The sequence below is a fragment of the Dromiciops gliroides genome, chromosome 3, assembly GCF_019393635.1.
Source record: "Dromiciops gliroides isolate mDroGli1 chromosome 3, mDroGli1.pri, whole genome shotgun sequence".
NCBI lineage: Eukaryota > Metazoa > Chordata > Mammalia > Microbiotheria > Microbiotheriidae > Dromiciops > Dromiciops gliroides.
Window position 1 is genome coordinate 369873344 of NC_057863.1, and position 22402 is coordinate 369895745.

At 34.3% G+C, this 22402-nt stretch overlaps 1 protein-coding gene across 1 annotated transcript in view; it reads left to right on the top strand.

The window, feature by feature from the left end:
- Window positions 1-22402, top strand: part of LRP1B (LDL receptor related protein 1B) — a 2279180-nt gene that overhangs the window by 717982 nt on the left and 1538796 nt on the right. The window contains 1 exon segment of the mRNA XM_043994810.1: window positions 7499-7636. Within this exon segment, the coding sequence (XP_043850745.1) occupies window positions 7499-7636 (138 nt within the window).

Sequence of the window (22402 nt, forward strand, 5' to 3'; positions counted from 1 at the left end):
AGTTCTCAACCTCTTACAATAAGACTTACATGTCTTAGGGGCAGCTGGTGATACAGTGGATAAAGCACAGAATCTGGATTCAGGAGTACCTGCGTTTAAATCTAGCCTCAGACACTTGATAATTACTAGCTGTGTGACCCTGGGTAAGTCACTTAACCCTCGTTGCCCCACCAAAAAAAAAAGACATGTTTCAACTTTTTTTGTTGTTTACCAGTTATCCCTTTATCACTAAATCCAATGTCCTTTTCTGAGTCTTCATACCTCTTTGCATCTATATCATTTGACACTGGGGGCCACTCTTTTCTAAATATTTATTCAATACTTTTGGGGGGTTTTATTTATTTTTTTGTTTTGTTTTTTGTCATGCAACAGTGTTGTGGTTCTCTTCTTAGCTGGTTGATAAATCCTTCTAGGCTTCACAAGATCAGTGTCTACATTTTGCTTCCTATGCATGTTTTTACCTCAGGGTTTTGTCTTATGCCTCTCCTCTTCTCTCTCTACTCTCTGCTCTGGTGATCCCATCCTCTCCCAGGAACTTAAATATAATCTAAATACAGGTGACTCAATTACTGTTGCAATCCTGCATCTCCAACTACTGGCAAAACTTTTCTACCTGCATATCCTATAGAAATCTCAAACTCTATGTGTCCAAAATATAAGTCCAAAAATCATCCCCCAGACTTGTCATTTGTTGTAACAACCATTTTTATTGAGAGATCAAAACCTAGGTCACACCAACTTTAGTTTATCGTTTAGCTTCTTATATTTATAAATTTAGCAAAGCCTGTCCTCAACATCTCTCCCATCTGCCTTTTCTCTACTCAAGCTACATACATCCTAGTTCAGGCCCTCAAAACCCTCTGCCTTGCCTCTTAAATTTGATTATATATTTCCTTTCTCTCTCTCTCCAACCAAGCTGGCCTACTTTTTGCCTTAACAAAATATTCTATCTCTTGTTTCCCTGTCTTTGAATGGACAGTTCTCCCTGCCATGAATGGTTTTCCTTCTTACCTTCATCTATTAAAACCTGAGGTCCCTTTAAGTCTCAGTTCAAATACCCTATACTCTATCCTATTTCACTATATCACCAGAGCTTCAAAGATTAATTACTGCAGGGACCTTACTAGCTGCTTTGCTGTGACAATCTTTTATCATCAGGATACTAGGAGAAGATATTATCTGGTAGTCCAGAGACCCTATCCTTCCATGACAGAGATGTCAAGGTGTTCAACTTTGGGACTTGTCCTGAGACAGTTCTACCATGGACTGAACAATTCTAGATTTACCCACCTAGATCTAGCTGCCCCCAGATAGTGTTTGATCCCATAAGAATTACCCAATATGTTTGTCTAACCATGTGCTTTGTTGTCTTAATTCTCATACTCCTTCAGATTCTTGCTCAGTGATTAATTATTAAATTAACATTATCATTGCTACTGTGAAGGGTATAACCATTTATTGTTGTATGATTCCACTTTGGATAACTTTTTTTCCTTGAGGTAATTAATAGTAGTGGGGGGGGGGGTTGATGATGATGATGATGATGGCCTAAGTAGGCTGAAGTATAACTCCTTGACTTCCTTTCCTCCCTCCCTCATACATCTATCCATGTTTGTCCTATCTTTCTAGCAGCTATATCCTACTTTATTGTACTGTTCTATTGTGACCTCTGTAAACCCCATTCTATAGTTTCCAAACAGTTTTTCATCTTAGAACTGTGGCCTTTTGCCTGAAATTAATTAATATTTGATTTATATTTAATCTTCTATATGCATAGTATTTCCCCCTAAGTGAATGGGAACTTCATGAGGGCAGAAACTTATTTTTGGTCTTTGAATCCTCAGTGACTAGCATGATGAATTATGTATAGTAGAAGTTCAATAAATGTTTATTGAATTAATTGAATATTTTAAAAAATATTTTATGTATACTTGTCTAAGCACACATTGTACCTTCCTCTGAAAATATAAATTTCATTGGGAAAGGGACTGTCTCACTTTTTTTTTTGTATGCTTTGTCAATAGAATAGTAGCCAGCTCATAAATACACAGATTTTGATCGATTGATTTCAAGTAAATAATAACCGACATTTATACAATGATTTAGGTTTTGCAAAGTGCTTTGTATATGTTTTAGCTTTCTTGATCCTCATAGCATACTTGTAAAGAAGGTAGTAGGGGTATTATCAATCTTAAACTGAAAATTTCAATTTTTAAGAACTTATGCATGGCCTTACAGCTATTAATAGTCAGAGATAGAATTAGAATTTGAATGTTTCACAATTCGAGTATTGTACACTATACATTAGACTACCATGTCAATCAAAACTTTATACTTTCCAAAGAGTAACAGCTTTATTTAATTTTATTCATACTGCTCCCAGAACATAAGTGAGTGGATGGAAAAGTAAAAGGTAGATTTAAAACAAAAACTAGAGACTAGTGGGCAGCTAGGTGGCTCAGTGGATAAAGCACCAGCCGTGGATTCAGGAGTACCTGAGTTCAAATCCGGCCTCAGACACTTGACACTTACTAGCTGTGTGACCCTGGGCAAGTCACTTAACCCCCACTGCCTTGCAAAAAAAAAACCCACTCCCCCCCCCAAAAAAAAACTAGAGACTAATGGCTTGCACATTTATTAATGGTACTCTAGAAATCTTTACATGCAGTTTGGATTTGATGAAAATAATGAAGTTTCTTTTGATTAATTCTAGGAATTTAAAGTACAGTGTTTATTTTTTTTCTTTTTGGGGGCAATGAGGGTTAAGTGACTTGCCCAGAGTTACACAGCTAATACATGTCAAGTGTCTGAGGCCAGATTTAAACCCAGGTCCTCCTGAATCCAGGCAAGGTGCTTTATCCACTGTGCCACCTAGTTGCCACCTGATTTTATGGAGCTGGCTCTAGCACCCCACAGTTTTTATGTTGTTGTTGTTTTTATTTTTGTTTTGCTTTTGGAGGGGCAATGAGGGTTAAGTGACTTGCCCAGGGTCACACAGCTAGTAAGTGTCAAGTGTCTCAGCCTGGATTTGAACTCAGGTCTTCCTAAATCCAGGGCCACTGCTTTATTCACTGTGCAACCTAGCTGCCCCCAAATGTTTAATTTTTAAAAATCTTCTCACTGAATTTTAGAAACCCAAAGGTTGGCCACTTAAAAGAAGAAGAAGAAGAAAAAGAAAAAGAAAAGGGTCAGTGGATTAAAATTTCAAGAGCTAAAAAATTATAATGGAAACTTGCCAACAGAGAAGACTCTTTCTTTTACATTATTTGAATAGTTCTTAGCAGGTGGAGTTTTCTCTTAAAAGAAAGGTTTCGGAGGTGATAAGCTTTTTTAATGTAGACAACCATCATTCCCACCAATGGATAAAAGTTGTGGTAGATAATCCAAAACAGTTGATACTTTTAAATCACTTCTTGGCACAATAGAATTTATCTTGTTTTGTGGTAGATTGCTAATTACAATAGGTGAAATGAATTGCCTAATATCTCACAACTGGGTAAATATGATATAGGTTACTTGAATCCATGTGAAATGTTCTTTCAAATAGATAATACTATCTCTCTGATCCCAAGTACCCTCTTTGTGAAAAAGGGATAATATAGAGATCCAATTTGAGGAGTACATTTTGTAAACTATAAAGCAGGAAGCTAAATGGAAGCTATTATTAACATTATTGATATAATGATAATAATAACTGGCATTTATATAGTACTTTAAACTTTGCAAAGCACTATACATCATTATTACTATTTGCAAAACAAACAACAGGACAGATGATTTCCATGATGTTGGGCAGAATTTCAAAGTAGTAAGTTATTCTTGCTATCCATCTCTATAAATTCTTAGGGATTTTTTAAAACTATGGATTGTGCTTGAGTCCTGATTTTCTCACAGGGTTGCCCCATTCTGTTGACAATCTAGGAAAGGCAGTGTCTAGATCTAGTCTTTTATGGAAGACTTTATGATGAATCTTATAGACAATCTTGTCTTCACTCCCAACACATAGTATCTTTCAGACTTCCCTAACATCATTATATTTTCTTTTTCTCATTATCCTTTAAGTTTAAAGAAAGTCCAATACTCCTATTCACCTTCCTTTACTACATGAAGAAGTTTTTTCTTGTCTCCTCAATTTGGTAATTAAATCACTCACTAATTTTCCAGCTATTTGTACCACCCTTCCAGGCATTCTTATCCCCAACCTGACACTTTTCACAGTTAAGATTCAATCTTTCATCTGTGCCAACTCATCTATTACCAAATCTTGCTTTTCCCAGAATCACTAGGTCATTTTTCAATGATTAAAGCTGGAGGTAAAACCTTTCCAGTTTATGAATGACATTGTCTCTTGTGGAACACTATTGTTATACTTTATAGCAGAGTTTTCAGGCATCAAAATGTGAATGTCCTAAATATTAACTCAGCATTTATGCAGGACTTTACATTTTTAACTTTTAATAAGCACTGGACAATTAATTAAGCTGGAGACTATTGTATTGTAATTGCTGCCCATGGCAAGCTAATAGCTCTCTGAAATTAAACAATTAATTTAAAATATAATAAAAATTACGTAGCTGGAAAATATCAGTAAAAAGCATTTTTAAATTGTGGAGATAGGAAACATTGACTGAAATCTTCCTACTTGTATTCCAATTATATATTTTAAAGCTAACATTTATTTTTTTTACATTTTATTAAAATATTCATACTAGAGGTCTCATTCTCAACACATATTTATATAGTAAAGTGAGTAGTACATTTTGGGAGACAGGTGTTTGACAAAATTAATAGCCTGTGTATAGCAGTAATTGTATAAATATACATGAACACATGCAGAGAAACCTCTCTGCAATATAACTGTGGCTAGTGAGGCTACAAAAGAGAAAAATGTTGATGAACTGCTGGAAATGTACAGGGTCAAGTGGTTGCTATTTTAGCATCTAATATAATTACATCACCCACAATCTACTGATCTGTTTAACCTTCATACTCAATCTATATCCACTCACAATAAGGAATGCTTTTGACTAGAGATCTACTTTTGGTAACTTCATGGAATCATGGCATTTGGAATGGAAGCTATGCAGTCTAACAAATACCTGCTAAACAAAATCCTGGTATTATCTTTGATAAGAGATTAGTCTCTTGAAGAATTTGAAGAATTGAAGAAACCAATACCTCTCAAGCAAGTAGTTCTCTCCTGAACAGCTTGTAATATTTGGGAAGAGTTTTCCTCCTATCAATCCTGAAATTTTTCTTTGTACCTTTTACTTATTGCTTCTGATTCTGCCCCTTGGTACCAAACAGAACAAGCATAATCCTTCTTCCATATGATAGCAGTCATGACAAGAAAGAGAAATGGGGAAAAGATAGAAATTTGTGTTTCTTAGACACCTTGAAATATGATCATTTTTTCACATTGACACATCAATAACTTTCTACTTTTCATGTACTTTTAGATCACTACCATAGCCTCCCCCACCAAAAAAAAAGTGTTCTTTTCACCAGCCAGATGCTTCTAGTTCCTTCAACAAATATGTATATGTCATGGACTATAAAGGCTCTTTACCATACCCAAAACTCAACACAATATTCTGGCTGTTATCTGAGTAGAATTATACAGAAACATAGTTTTTCTCATTGTTTCTAAACACAATGCTTCTCAATGTAACAAAGATCATGGGAGTTTTTTTAATGCAGAGAATATCACTTTCTCTGATGAAACTGAGCTTGCAGTTCACTTAAACCCCCCAAATATTTATTTTCAGACAAACTACTACCTAAAGAAGCCTCTTCCATTCTGTACTTTTGAGAGTTTGCTCTTCTCTTTGCTTATATTACTTGCCTACTTTGATTTTCAATTTTCTCCTCTTTTAGTGATGTTCTATCAGCTCCCCATCTAGTATTACACCTTTTCTTTTTTCTTGGTGTAGTATATGAGAATAGGCTTTTGCAAGGACATTTTAATGTCCTCTAGAGACACTAGGATGAAAGAGAATGATGGAAATGCACAGTTCAACAGCTATCTATCCTTTCTGCATGTTTCTAGGAAGTGAGAATACTTGGGGAAAGCATTTTTCCCCAAAGTGCCACTTTTAATGAAATAGCACCTTTATTTGACCAATCCCGTCTCAAGATTCTGACTTAATAGCCTATTCTTGGTCAGCATGGTGCTATATTAATATATTGGCTGAAAAGCCATGCAACTTTAAGAACATAATGGAAAACTTTGTTGAGGGTCTATCAGAAATCTTGATTCAAAGGTTCACGGAAAAACCATACACATAAGAATTGTTTGCTGCAAGGAAAAGGAGATTCGTGTCTAAATTACTATATTTCTAATAAATAAATAATATTTTGTATATGTATGTAAATAGATAGATAGATAATTACCCTTTCAAGGGCAAAAAAGGAGGGAACAATTTGGTTTAAACAAAAATCCACCTCTTGGTTAAGGTATTGTTAAAAAAAGAATGTATTGTGAGAGAAATCTAAAAATTCCTCATGGTGCAGAATTTTTTTTTTATTTTTACAAAAAAATATATTAAATTGGTTCTTCTTTCTATAGAGTAGATTACAGGTTCAACTAAGACCTAGATAAATGAGTCGATGTCACAGGAAGACAACTTTGTATCTTTCCTCCATTTTTCATTACTGTTATGAATTATTATTGTTTCCTTGTGCTTTTTGTTATTTATTGTGGGGATAGCAGTTTCTGGATGTGTGACTTCATTTATTTATTTATTTATTTATTTATTTTGTGGGGCAATGAGGGTTAAGTGACTTGACTGTGGTCTCACAGCTAGTATCAAGTGTCTAAGGATGGATTTTAACTGAAATCCTTCTGAATCCAGAGCTGGTGTTTTATCCACTTTGCCACCTAGCTACCCCCATGACTTTATGATATTGGCAAACTTCTAGCATGAGAGCCTCCTTCTCTGAGGAAAATTAGAAACTCCTTTTTAACTTACAATTTTAGAGATTTGACTTGTTTCCTTAAATTAATATGTGACTTGTTCATGGTCAGAAGTAGGACTTATACCAAGATTTTCATGACGCCTATTGTAGTGTTAGGGGTTGAGTAGGTGGTGCAGTAGATAGAGTATCCTGCCTGAAGTCAAGAAGTCTTTATGAATTCAAATCTTGCCTCAAACAGAGACCCTATATGACCCTTGCAAATCATTTAACCATTTGCCTCAGGTAAAATGAGCTGGAGAAGGAAATAGCAAATTGTCCCAATATCTTTGCCAAGAAAACCCCAAATGGGATCACAAAGAATTGTACATTACTGAAAAGATTGAACACAAACAACAAATTATTTCCTTCTTTCCAGTACAAACTAATGTATTTCAAACAGCACTTAAAGCATTATACTAACATCATGATTATTTTACTCATATAGTTGGCTTCCCTTCTCCCTGTGCTTAAAGGTTTTAATTTGAAAGAAAATTCAAGCTGATGCACATTATTCTGTCCTTTGTTTGTTTGTTTGTTTCAGGTCCTGAGGAAATAGAATTCAAGTGTCCCTTGAATCATATTGCTTGTCTTGGAACAAACACATGTATTCATTTATCCCAACTGTGTAATGGTGTACTTGACTGTTCAGATGGCTATGATGAAGGAGTCCATTGTCGGGGTGAGTTCATTTGCTGAACAAAGCAGCAGAATGTTAAACTTCCAGAGTTCCCTATGAAAGTTCAAAGTGAATCTCTAACCTGCTTGTTCTTATAATTTTAAGTGTATGAGTTACCAGAAAAGGGTGAATATTATTGCTACAGACACTTAATATACATTTCAAAGAGGCAACTATTGTGTTTGGTTGAAAAAATAAGTAGAGAAAAAGTACATTCATGCTTTGAAGTCTGACTGGATAACAATTTCTCATTTTCTATGAAAGAGTATTTTTGAGCAAAGGACAGATGAGGACTTGTTTTTGTCACCAACTATCAACATCATACAATGTTACACACTTGTTTCCTCTGAACTATAGTTTAAACAAAGTCAGGATATTTAAGGTAAAACTAAGGATCAAATATTTTGGTAAGACTTAGTCATGCAAATACTTCCCTTTGGCGATGTTTCCATGAAAACTTTCTATTAGCTACTCCATAACGTATTTGATCAAGCTTACTTGAATTTAGTTAAATATTCAGTTCATTCTATTAGGACATAATAAAAGGTCAAGGAAGCCCTTGAAGGCATCAGCGTATACTATTAAGATCCAGCAGGGTCTGAAGTCAGAAAACCTTGTTTTAAATACTATATTTGCAATTTTTTTTTTTGGTGAGGCAATTGGCATTAAGTGACTTGCCCAGGGTCACACAGCTAGTAAGTGTTAAGTGCCTGAGGTCAGATTTGAACTCAGGTCCTCCTGAATCCAGGGCCAGTGATCTACTGTGCCACCTAGCTGCCCCTGTGCCTATAGGATCTTGACAAGACACTTATCCTCTCTGGGCTTTAGATTCCTCTTCTAAAAAGTGAAGAATTTAGACTAGAATCAATTTGGTCCCACAGGCATTTACGTTCTTTTTTCTAATGTAAAGACAATGCTAGGTACTGATTATATAAGATAAAACCCAATTATCTCTGCTGTCAATGAGCTTGCATTCAATGGGGATAACCAACATAGATTATATGTGTATGTATATGTATATATAAAACCATGTATGTGATATGGATATGGATATAGATTAGATATAGGTATAGATATAGATATATGTATATAGATAAAGATATATGGTCATATGTGTATGTGTTTATGATCTAAATCTATGATCCTAAAATGATCTTGGGACTAAACACATCCCAACGGGGGTAGAATAAGTTTTATCAGTTACTCCAATGGAGTGTATGGGCTGGACTATGGAAATTGCAGCTGAGATCTGTAAAACAAATCAAGGCAAGAGTTAAGCAAATAGTAAAACTAAAACATTAGTTAAATATGGAAATAAGCAGTTATCTCTCATTGGAATCAGTATTCAAAATCAAGGCTACAAATTAGAACAAGGTTCAATTTAAAAAAGGTAAATGATGCAGGTCACTTCCAGGCAGGATAGGTTATTAGAACCAAGAGAGATGAACAATTAAATTGGTTCTGTGGATGAAGCTAGACTGGGAAGCATATGCCAGAATCAACAATTTATCCTGTGCTCGTTTGTCCAGGCTACCAAAGCTATAGCTGTATGGACCTAAGAAATCATCTATTGCAACTCCCTCATTCTTTCAGAGAAGAAAACTGAGGCCAGGAGTCCTTGAATGACTTACTCAAGGTTGAAGAGGTAATCACTGTGAGAGATAGGATTCAACCCAGCTGTATCTTCCCATTATAATAATTTTTATAAAATAAAAAGTTTAATGGGTTTTGTTTTTATTATGAGCTTTTATTATATGTGTACTTTTAGTACTGTGCTTAACTGAATGATATTATTAATAGAAAGTATTTTTAAATAAAAGAGTATTAAGAATTAGTAGTTTGGGATTCTTTTGGAATTTAATTGAATTTCCTTGGGACTAATTCTATCCATTTCAATGATAATTCAAAGCTCTAAACAAATTATGATCAACTTTAAAGTGTAAATAGGTTTCTATTACTAGCTTCTGCAAGAGTATAATAGTCTTGATTGCTGAAAATTCTCCAAAAGGTGATTATGCAAATTCCAGCAATCTTAAATGCATCAAAATGCTTTGGATTATTCCAAAATATGTCCCAGGGTTGCCTAATAAAAAAAAAATTGGAGGTTTATTTTAGTGAGAGGAAGAAATATTTTAGTAGAAAAAGGAGTGGATTAATACTTAAAGCTAAACTACTTAAGTATGGATTAAAATGGAATTGGTATAGGGGCAGCTAGGTGGCACAGTGGATAGAGCACCAGCCCTGGAGTCAGGAGTACCTGAGTTCAAATCTGGCCTCAGACACTTAACACTTACTAGCTGTGTGACCCTAGGCAAGTCACTTAACCTCAATTGCCTCACTAAAAAAAAAAAAAATGGAATTGGTATGACTAATTTATGCTGTTGACTTTTATTAGTATGTTTATTGGGGTATCACAGATTTGAGTTGTATTCTTTAATTTTGTTTGAATTAAATGTTATACACAAAGTCTAAGGGAAAGAGCCTTGAACGTGGAGTCAGGGGACTTAGATTTAAAAGTCCCTGTCATTCACTACCTTTTTGACCTTGAGCAAATTATAACTCCTCTGAGCCTCAGTTTCCTCAATGACAAAATGAAGGAATTAAATTATTTGACTTCTCATTTCTCTTCTGATTTTAAATTTTTGCAGTTCTGAATCCACAACTGCCTATTCTAACTTCCATGATACTGTGAAAGGGAAACTTCTGTATAATAATTATGTGACTATTTTGGTCTTTTTAGATAGTGCCTAAATAATTGGAGCAACCAAGAATCAGCATCAGAATGTTTAAAAACCATCATCATTATCTAGTGAAATCATTTCATTTTAAAGAGATTGGATGACTTCTCTAAACTGTATGGATAGTAAGTAGCAAAACTGAGATTTGAACCAAATTCTGCTAATTCCACATCTATTGCTTTTTAGTGTGTATTATACTTACTCCATCACTTGGGTGGATTCTATCTGAAAGTCAATAAACTTATTCTTGTCAAAAGATGTTTCTTCACCTAAATTATACTTTAATTTTGAAGAAGAGATATAAGAAAATTGAGAGATTTTTTTTGAGGTAAGAGGTAGAGAGGTTTGTAAGTATTTGCAAAAAAAAAATCTCCCACTGTTAAGAAGCAACTCATACAATAAGCTGTTGGCTGCAGTTTTGTAGAGGCATTTGGGGTTAAAAGAATTGTATTATTCTTTGTTTTGTATGAATGATGAGAATACTTGATGTTAAGAAAGCATAGTGCTAGGGGGCAGCTAGGTGGCGCAGTGGATAAAGCACAGGCCTTGGATTCAGGAGGACCTGAGCTCAAATCCAGCCTCAGACACTTGACACTTACTAGCTGTGTGACCCTGGGCAAGTCACTTAACCCTCATTTCCCGGCAAAAAAAAAAAAGAAAAAGAAAAAGAAAAAAAAAAGAAAGCATAGTGCTGATAAAGTTTCCCTTTAGTGAAGTAAGAAAAAAAAAGTAGGAAATCAAATGAAACTCAGAGCAGGCATGGCTGAGATCATATCCACATCATTCTCATATACCATGAGCTTAATTTATTTTTTTATTTATTTACAATTTATTTTTTTCCCAAATTGCATGTAAAAACAAATTTTAACATTGATTTTGAAAATTTTGTATTCCAAATTCTCTTCCTCCCTCCCTCTCCATCCCCACCTTAAGAACTCAAGCAATTCAATATAAGTTATACATGTGTAGTCATGCAAAACATTTCCACATTAGTCAGGTTGTGAAAGAAAATGGCAAAAAAATTAAGAAAAATGAACTAAAAAAATTATGCTTCAATCTGTATTCAGATACCATTACCATCAGTTCTTTCTCTGTAGATGGATTGCATTTTTAGTAAGTCCTTCAGAGCTGTCTTGAATCATTGTATTGCTGAAAATAACTAAGTCATTCACAGAAGATCATCTTACAATATTGCTGCCATTTTGCATTCAGTGCATTTCACTTTGAATCAGCTCATTTAGGTCTTTCCAGGTTTTTCTGATAACATCCTGCTCATCATTTCTTATAGAACAACAGTGTTCCATCATAATCTCATCCCACAGTTTTTTCAGTCATTCCCCAATTGATGGACATATACCCAATTTTGAATTCAACTTTTTTTTATCTCTTTTAGGATAGCAACCTAGTAGTGGTATTACTAGGTCAAAGAGTATGCATGGTTCTATAGCCCTTTGGACATAGTTACAAATTGCTCTATGGAATGTTTGAATAAGTTTACAACTTTACCAAGAGTGTATTAATGTCTCATGTTCACCATATCCCCTAGAACTTTTGACATTTTCCTTTGCTGTCATATTATCCAATCCAACAGGTATGAGGTGGTACCCAGAACTGTTTTGACCTGACTCTCTCAAATAAATAGTGAATTAGACCATTTTTCATATGGTTATAGGTGGCTTTGATTATTTAATCTGAAAACTTCATGTATTTTGATTATATATCAGTTGGAGAATGGCTCTCATTTTAACAAATTTGACTGAGTTCTCTATGTGTTTTGGAACTGAGGCCTATCAGAAAAACTTGTTTCAATTTTTTTTCCCACAATTAGTATTGCTAACTGTATGTCCCTCCATACTGTTCCCTCCAATTGATATTTATTCTTTTTTCTATCTTCTTTTACCCTATCCCTCCTCAAAAGTGTTTTGCTTCTGACTGCCCCCTCCCCCAATCTCCCCTCCCTTCTTTCACCTACCATGCCTTATCTCCTTCCCTTTCCACTTTCCTGCAGGGTAAGATAGATTACTATACCCAATTGAATGCATATGTTATTCCCTCTTTGAACCAATTCTGATGAGAGTAAAGCTCATTCACTAGCCTGCACCTCCACCATTTCCCCCTATACTCCATAAGCTTTTTCTTTCTTTTTTCAAGTGAAATATTTTACCCCATTCTACCTCTCCCTTTCCCTTTCTCCAAGTGCATTCCTCTTACCCCTTGATTTTATTTTTAATAGATATCATCCCTTAATATTAAACTCACATCTGTGCCCTCTGTCTAAATATAATCAACTCAGCTGCCCTAATAATGAGAAAGTTCTTATGAGTTACAAGTATCATCTTCTCAGGTAGGAATGTAAACAGTTTAACTTTTAATATCCCTTATGGTTTATTTTTTCCTGTTTACCTTTTTATGTTTCTCTAAGGTCTTGTATTTGAAAGTAAAATTTTCTACTCAGCTCAGGTCTTTTCATCAACAATGCCAGAAAGTCCTCTCTTTCATTGAATTCTGATTTTTCCCCCTGAAGGACTATAATCAGTTTTGCTGGGTAGGAGATTGATTCTTGGTTGTAATCCTAGTTTTTCCCTCTAGAATATCATATTCCATGCCCTCAGATCCTTTATGGTAGAAGCTGCTAGATCTTGTATTATCCTGACTGTGGCCATGAGCTTAATTCCTAAAGAGATAGGTATTTAAAGGATATTGGCAACAATTGTTTTTAAAAATGGATAAGGGAAGTGATATATTGCAATTCTGTTTAGGGATTTAGTTATTCCAGAATGTAATAGAACTACTGGTATATAGCAAATGGTATCCAATAAATTAATATAGAATTGGTTTGAAGCAAGTAGAGTGATAATACTGTGGGTGAGACAACATGGCTGAGTTAGAAGACAGTTCAGGAGACAACTAGTAGAGAAGGGGAGAAATGGGGAACAGACTCTTTGAATTTTGTTCTTGGAGCTCCTTCTTTTGTATTATTAGCCTGGCATATATGTGGGGGTTGGTTCTGGGACTGAGATCAGGCTAGATCATGGGTCAAAATCACATGCAATATATCAATAAAAGAACAAGGGCTATTAATATTTTATATCAGATCTAACATTGTACTGATTTAATGAATGATGTCAGTGCATTTCTTCTCAGTTCCTATTTGGGGTGTACATTGATTTGGAGTGGGGGAAAGGGCAGAAGGATTGTGTCATTGGGCAATCTTGTATGAGGAATGATTCAGTACAGACTTCTCAGGTATGTGCTAATGGGCCCGGCATCAGTCTCTCATTACATTTAGTTTCCTGAGTAATATTAACAGTCTTAGATGCCTCATTCAGTCTTCTGTCACTCACAAACAAATAAGACTAACAGGGTTGCCCAGAAATCCCTTTTTTCCTTAGTATACACACATGTGGCTTACCCTTGTGGTTCTAATCCCTTGAACAAAATACATTGCAAATCATATAACTCACACTAAGCATGGACAAGAGAACACAACATAATACCAGTATGGACAACAGTTACAAGGCTGAGTCCCAGATTCAGACTCAAGTTACTATTCCTAAATAACGTGTGAATAATGCCCTCAAATATTCTACCTCAGCAAAACTACAAAAGCCAGTCACACAATCGCGTTTGATGGACTAGAGACTCTTGTTTTTTCCTTGTTCACCTTAGTTTATTAGCATTCATTGATACCAAACTACAAGGAATTGTCCAGATAAATGCAACTTGATTGGTTGCCAGTGTGCCAGATATACACTCAAACACACCTTCATTCTCCCTCTAACCGACTTCCTAAAAGAGTGGGGAAAATGGGTTCAAAATTGAGACATGAAATTTGTTTACTTCATAGAGTCAGTCTAAATAATTTCTTTTCCCATTACTTCATTTCACTTTTGTGCTGGGCACATAATCTAATTGAAGCAACTATACATTCAATCTAAGATATGACTTAAGTGGAAATATTTCTTCTAAGAAAGGATCCCAAAATGTTTTGTGAACTATATTCTATACTCCAATAAAATTAAGAAGGGAAAATTTTAATGTTCTTCAAAAATAAAAAGGACTGCATTCCAAAATTGGAAGTACTTTGTGTCTTTTGAATTATTGTTTTCAGAATAATTATCTGCAAAATTCATTTCTTCCTGATTTAGTTAGTGAAAATATATCTATTATTAATGATTTCATATAATGTATTTTAATTTCCATAATTTAACAACAATTTAAAAAGGGAGAATATATGTATATATGTAGGATGAATATGTATTCAGTTATAGATATATAGATAGTAGATGCTTCCAAAATCAGCATGTTGTATTTTTTAAAATACTATCTTTCCACATAAATTATTTCACACTGTTGGTAATAATCACCATATCTAAATTTCATGAACAGTGACAACACATTTTGTAAAGCTGGTGACTTCTAAAACTGGGATATTTCCACACTAACCAAAATTCAGCCCCGAAAAAATGCAACAAGAAATAGCCAAATTCAATCAATACTGACATGATCCAGTGAAAGTGATCAAATTATATTTCAAAATTTGCCATTTCTTATGGTAATTCATTATATTAAAATATCAGATGACCCTAGGTAGAAGAATCTTTTTTTGTGTTAATGCCCTAGCCTGGTTGTATTTGCAGTGTGAAATGGTGACACATTTAAATTCTGAACAGAATTGTAGTCTCCAGGCACTGCTATCTCTTCATAATCTGTTACAAGGCCTGATGTACTTTTTGGGTTACTGCAATGGATGGATTTTGTTTTTGTATCAGAATGGAAAGATTATTTAATCTATGTGATTGTTTTCCAGCACACATTTCAATGTCCTTTACAGCTAAGGGGATAAGGGGAGTGCTGTGTTTACTAAAACTGATTAGGGAATAAAACTGTCTGGTATCTGCAGTGCTTACCATTTAAAAAAAAAGGCACATTTGTGTTCTGATCTGTTTTATTCTGTGACTGTTTCTATACTTTCCTCAGGGTGTAACATAGTTAATAATTGTATTTGAGTAGGAAGCAGGAATAATCTTTGCAAATAATGGGAAGCTCTCAGAAATGATGTTATCAAGCCAGTTTCTTTATCAGATGGTGATTGTTTTAATCTCTTTTGCCAGTAAAAATGTAGCTACGTGGTTATGGGAAATTATACTTTCCTTAATCCATTTATAGTTATTCTAAATTCTAATTTATTTATTTTTGGAATATAGTTACATGAAATTTTCATTAAAATATTAGTTGTACCTTTTGTGTTTCTATGTAATTAAAATGACAGTGGACAACTGAATGAAAGAAAATTGGGGTAGAAAATTGGGTGAAAGAAAATTAAGACAGTTTTAATTGAACTAAACAAATGGATACTTTTAACTGAAATGAATCATAATCAACATTGAATAATCTTTCAATTTAACTTCTGTGTGGCACAACTATGCCCAAATGAATCTACACTAGCTCACAAGCCAAATTCCAACTCTAAACATTACTTTTCCTACTCTTTTCCTTTCTTTCACCTAGGAGGGAATCTGCATTATCATTTTGGTAGCCACTGGAGACATGCTCCTGGCAGAGTAAATCAGTAACAGAGCCACTTCAATACGAACATCATAATTATTTCTGTGGGAAATTCATGAATTTAAGTTTATTGGGTTTTTTGTTTGTTTAGTCTTCTTCCCTTTTTAGATTACATAGTATAGTTCTAAAAAAAATTGTATCCTTATTTTTGTACCGTAATTGACTTTCCCCATTGTAAAAATAATGCTTTTATGTTAGTTTCTAAGCTATACACAATGCTCAGTTATCCATATCTTTGTTTTTGTATTATGCATGCTATGGCTTTTCTCCATTAAAATGGATAAGTGAAGGTTGGCTATATTTTAGAAACTCACCTCCAAGCTCTCTCTCAGTATATAGCTGTGAATGATTGAGGTTAGGATGATAGTCAAAATTTCCAAAAAAGGAGCTGTTCTCTTGGCTCTTAAAGAGACTTGTTGTAAAAAGGCAGAGATTCTGGGTATGATAATGCTGATGTATGAGAACAGCTGGGTTTAGAGAAAGGACATTCTCTTGTCAGGAGTTGAGAAGTTAGGAGGAATTCTCACTTCTCTCAGATGTTCTGGTTCTTTTTACTGGACAAGACACAAGTCACAGGAATTCAGAGCAGCTACATAGTTGCCACATTCTTGTCTTGGGCTTTACTTTCAATTGAGCTCAAACATTCAGTCACCATAATAAGAAGGGTCTCTTGTATAAGTACCTATTTATAACATGTACAACTTCATATAAATAGTTTTGCTTAAATAATGCATTTACCTTAATAGTTAAATGAAAGTGATACCTAATGAAGATTGATTTCATTACTGAATAATAATAATAATAATATAGTATTTTCAGTTTTAAAAGGAACTTTATTAATATTATTGCATTTTCCCCATCACAACAAGCTAGATAATGCAATACAATTACTATCCTTTTTGCAAATGAGGAAACTGAGGCAGGCAGAGATGAAGTGACTTGCCAAGTGCCACATAGTTAATAATTTTCTGAGGTTTGATTTGAACTCAGGTCTTCGTTGCTCCAGGATCAGTGCTCTATTTACCTACTTGATGCTATGAAGCACATTTTGAGTACTTATTGAATTAGATGAGAAGATATTTGCAGAGAGTATTTTTTTTTTTACCTAAAGAGATTCTGATACAAATTATATAGTAACTGTGAGAGAATAATAGGTAATTTATGAAAAGGAAATGTTGGATTCAGAACTGGTTCATAGAATATTAATGCTGGAAAGGACCTCTGAGTTCAATTAGTCCAGACTCTGCCTGAATAATGAGTACCTTTGATAAACACACCAAACAAGTGGCCATTCAGCATGGTATAGTGAAAAGAGTGCTAGATTTGGATTCAGGCCACCTGAGTTCAAATCCCTACTCTGTATACCCTTAGATAAGTTGCTCAATGTTTCTTGGCTTCAGTTTCCTCATCTCTAAAATGGAGGGATTGAATTAGATTCTTTCTAATGTCCTTTACAACTCTAAAGCTCTGATAATACAATCCATCAGTGTCCCTCTAAAATGAAGAATGATAAATCTAATGCTTCCACATGAACATGTTTTTCAAATATTTGCGTATAGTAATCATCTTTCTTCTTTATCCCATTTAAATTTCTGTCTTCAAAATAAAACTGGAATTCCTTCAGCTCATCCTCACATGATATGATTTTCACATCCCTTACTGTACTGATTAACTTCCCCTAGAATCGTCAGCTCTAGCTTGTCAATGACATTTTAAAATAATGTATTTATAAAACTAGTGCACAAAATCCAATGGAATTGTCAATACCTTTGCTCCAGACACTATTTCTCTTAATGTTGCCTAAGATCACTGTAGCTTTCATTGTTTGCCATGTCATAATGATAAGAGACCTTACCAAATGCATTGATGAATTCCAGATATATCATTCCTCTTAATCATCTATTCCTATCTCAAATATCTGTGTCAAAAATTAGTCTGTCATAAGTTTTTGATGATGAAGTAGATGGTGGCTTTTAGTCATTATTATTTCCCACAAACAGTTTTCTATTTTAAATAAGACCTGATCCTTCTGTTTCTTTAAGGCTTGCTCCAAATTATATTTCTGTTATTCTATGTCTTCTATGACTTATTCATATTCATTATGATTATGAATAAGTTATAAAAGCGTAAGTATTCCAATTGAACAGATTGCATTATTTTATCTTGGGGATTCAGTAAATTGTGCCTCCTGAAAAGATTGAGGTCACAGGTCTTACCTGCTATGAGAAATAATGATTAAAAATTGAAATCTTGGGAAGATTCAGTGCTCTTCTCCCCCATCTTTCTAAATCCTATAGGTGTTTTTTTCTAAAGGTCTTTACTGAAGAGATTTAACCTGAAGAACTCTACTGATGAGATGTAGCCTGGACCAACCACACCTAGGTGGAAACTATTATACCTGCATCAGCTAGAGTGGGGTGTGCATACTTTCTCTGATTTTTTTTTAACCAAGATTTAAGTGACCTTTGTCACATATCCCCAGAATTCATTTTAACATAACATACCTCCAATCATGTCAACCAATTCAATTTGATTGCTATGTGATGGGCCTCCTACAGTTAGAAAGCTATATAAACTATGAGTGCACCATGGATTGTTGTTTTTGTTATGAGAGAGGTGACCATTAATCATCCTTTTATTAATAACCTTCTGGTCTATCAATAAAATGAGTAAATTACCCAGACACTATGTCTCTCATATTTTTAATCATCACACATACCTTTTTGAAAACATTGGCATCTAACATGGATTGCAGTCACAGCCCTTGAAGTGATATTTCAGTTCATTGGGTGTGACTAAGCATTTCAGTTTTATATTCAGAGCAACAAATGTGACCAAAATATATGTATTTTTTAATAATTCATATTTTATTTTGGAGTACATAATATTTAACCACAGATTAACTTTTCTATTTCTATTAATATTAACATGATTTTGCAATTTCTTAGTAATATATTAATTGAGTGGGGAAGGTGATACAAAAATATGGAGTAAAAGGAAAGCTAGCCTAAGGATTAAAAAGGGGTTATATAAGTGGATAATTCACAGATGTATATTTAAATGTTGTACATTTGCCATGATTATCTCTTTGTCTTTTTAAAACATTCTATCTTTTATCTGGGTATTTGAGAGAACAAAATTAAAGTGATTCCCATGGCAGAGTTAGGGAGCTGAATATGAATTAGAAGAGATGGGTTTGAATTCTACCTCACTAACTTCTTGTGTGACCTTGACCCAGTAACTCATCCTCTTTGAATCTCCATTTCCTCATTTTTGAAATCAGCATTCAGGCTAGAAGAGCTCCAAGGACTTTTACATTGCTAAATCTATGATCCTGTGGTACAGGGTTATAATTCTTTAGGAAATCAACCACAGGTGATTGTGTTATATCTTATAGTGTGAATATTTCAATCTTTAAATAAAGAATCAATCCTTTGGCTCTGTTTTCTTGATTAAATAGCACCTTGAATACTCTCTCCCACAAATTATAAGACTCTCTCATTCATTCTGTTGGTAATTAAACCAAGATGTAAGGATGTAAGCTCTGAAGTTTTGTCCAGATTTAGCATCATTGAAAATGAAGAAGTAGCAGGCAATTTAAAATAAGATGCAAAAGAGAAAAGTTATTTTAATGAGAATAACAATGCAAGAAAATGGAGATGTAGCATGATATTCTGCTATTTATTTATTTATCTATTTATTTATCTATCTATTTATTTATCTATCTATCTATCTATCTATCTATCTATCTATCTATTTACTTACTTACTTACTTACTTATTTATTTATAGTGAGGTGATTGGGATTAAGTGACTTGCCCAGGGTCACACAGCTAGTAAATCTTAAGTGTCTGAGGCCGGATTTGAACTCAGGCCTTCCTGATTCCAGGACCGGCGCTCTATCCACTGTACCACCTAGCTGCCCCATGCTAATTATTTTAAATTAAATGATCATAAACTTATAGAAGAGCAGGAAGAAACCTTAGAGATAATCTAGTCCAACCCTCTCAATTTACTGATAAGGAATTTGAGGCTTAAAGATAATCTGTTACTTGCACAGTCACATAGGCAGTAAGTGTCAGAATCTGAATTTGAATCCAGGTCTTCCTGGTTCCAAGTACTGCATTCTCTCTACTAGCCAAATTTCTTGAGAAATTAAGAGGGGCTTAATTTAAGGAGAACACTTTGGCATGTTATGTTTCATAACATTCTCACTAGATTATGATAATTTCAACTTTATTTTCCTGTGCATGTCTCTTTTCCTATTTTTCCTGCTATTAATCTGTACTTCCAGATTGATGGCTGTGGGTATAAATTGTTTTCTTCATTATGCACAAACTATGAACTTATTATGCATTTTAGTATATTCTTATTTGTGCTTGATTTCAATTTTGAGTCAATGCAAGTTAATAACCACTTTATTTTCCTAGTAGATTACTCATCCAACTACATCTGGAGTAAATGGATAATATTCTGCCTCTGACCAGCAACCATATTTCTGGTTGCAAAAAAATTATATTCATAAATATTCCTAATACATGCAAAATTTTTGAAATGGAAACTTTTTTCTAGGTCCCCAAGAGTTTGAGAGTATATGCCCCCCAATTTTTGGACCAATGTGTTCTGCCCCAACCACTACAAATATTTGTATCAAGATGTGAGGATAAAGGGATTAATACATTTTAAAAAAATATTTCTGCTAACCAGGACTTTCTAAAATTATTGATTGCTACTTATATATTAATGGCTATTATAAGCATTTGATATTAATTAATATCATATACATCAGTAATAAATTGACCAAGTGGTAGTTACCACAAGCAGGAGACTAGCCACAGAAGTCCCATGCTGCCTCTCAGAGAGACGGCACATGATCTCAAGGCCTAAGAGGAAAAGTGTGTACCAAGCAACAGCATTCCAAGCCAAGTGCCTGAGCCAAGATAGAGCCAAGATGGCAACCTTTGCTTGGTCAAGATTTTTTATCCTCTTTTGATAAGAGTAGAGTCATTATGCATTGATCAAAGCTAATTGGTTAGCATCATTCAATCACATTTATTGACATGACCTGAGGGTGGTCCAAAAGTATGCAAAAGACTCTCCCCTAAATTTCTCTAGGCAAAGTCTATTATCTAGGTGTGGTTTAATCCCATCCAACCTTCAATGAGCTAGACAAAAGAATTTCTCTCCATTCCTATTGTACCCTTGGGTTTGCCCCAAACAAGATTCCAGTAAAGAATTGGACTTTCTGAAGTGTGTGTGTGTGTGTGTGGGGGGGAATGGGAGAAGAAAAGGACTAAAACTGGGTCTCTGTGTCCCTAAAAAATTCATTATTAATAATTATTTTCTCACAACATCTTTCTTCTCCTGGTTCTGTGTTCCTAAGTATGAACTTGTATGGGCCATGCCAGCTTATGTTTAAACTGAATTACTTCTTAACATCCTTTGGCTGGAGAGTAAAAATGAGCCTCAAGGCACAATCATGAAAACCACAGACAAAAGAATAAGTCATAAAAAACCACAGACAACATTGATGTCCAAACACTCCATTCTAAATACTTCCACCCCTGCTCTATTTTTTGTATTTTATAACTTGTAAAATGTTTAATCATACATATATGTGTGTGTAAACATCCACACATATAAACATTATATGTCTGTATGTGTTTATATGTATGTGTGTATATATGTATGTGTCTCTGTGTATAATCTATTTGTCTGGACAAAATAAAATGTGTGTGTATGTGTTTTTGCATGTATTCTGTACCTATGTACCCCAAATAGAATATGTTCTATGCCCCTGTACATTTCAGGAGAATGTAAGCTTCCTTAGGGAAAATACTACTTTTTTTCTTTAACTTTGTATTACCAGGATTTAAGAAAGTACCTTAAACATACCATATACTTAACAAAATTTTTGCTATTGTTGAATGATGAAATCATCACTCTTTTGTTGATGTTACAATGAGGTTGCAATAGAATAAAAATCCACCCAAAGTAATTCCTTTTTTATCTTCACAGCCCCCCCACACACACACACACTTTTTAAGTAGAAAGGGTTAGGGAATAAATTAACCATAGAGAGATATTCTTAAACATAAATATGATTAATTGTTATTATAAATCAATATTGATTATAACATCAATTAATAGAAATAAGGTTATGCTATTGATTCTGTCAAGGGAATTATGTACCCTGGATTATATTTCAGAACTGAAATAATTAAATTTAATAATATGCTAAATACCAGTCTGTCTTCTCACACTAGATATGTCCTTGAGTTGATGAATAGGCAGGCCTCTTTCTTTAAAAATTATAGTTCATATCAAAGTTCATTAAAAAGAAAAGAAAAGGGGCAGCTAGGTGGCGCAGTGGATAGAGCACCAGCCCTGGAGTCTCAAATCCAGCCTCAGACACTTAACACTTACTAGCTGTGTGACCCTGGGCAAGTCACTTAACCCCAATT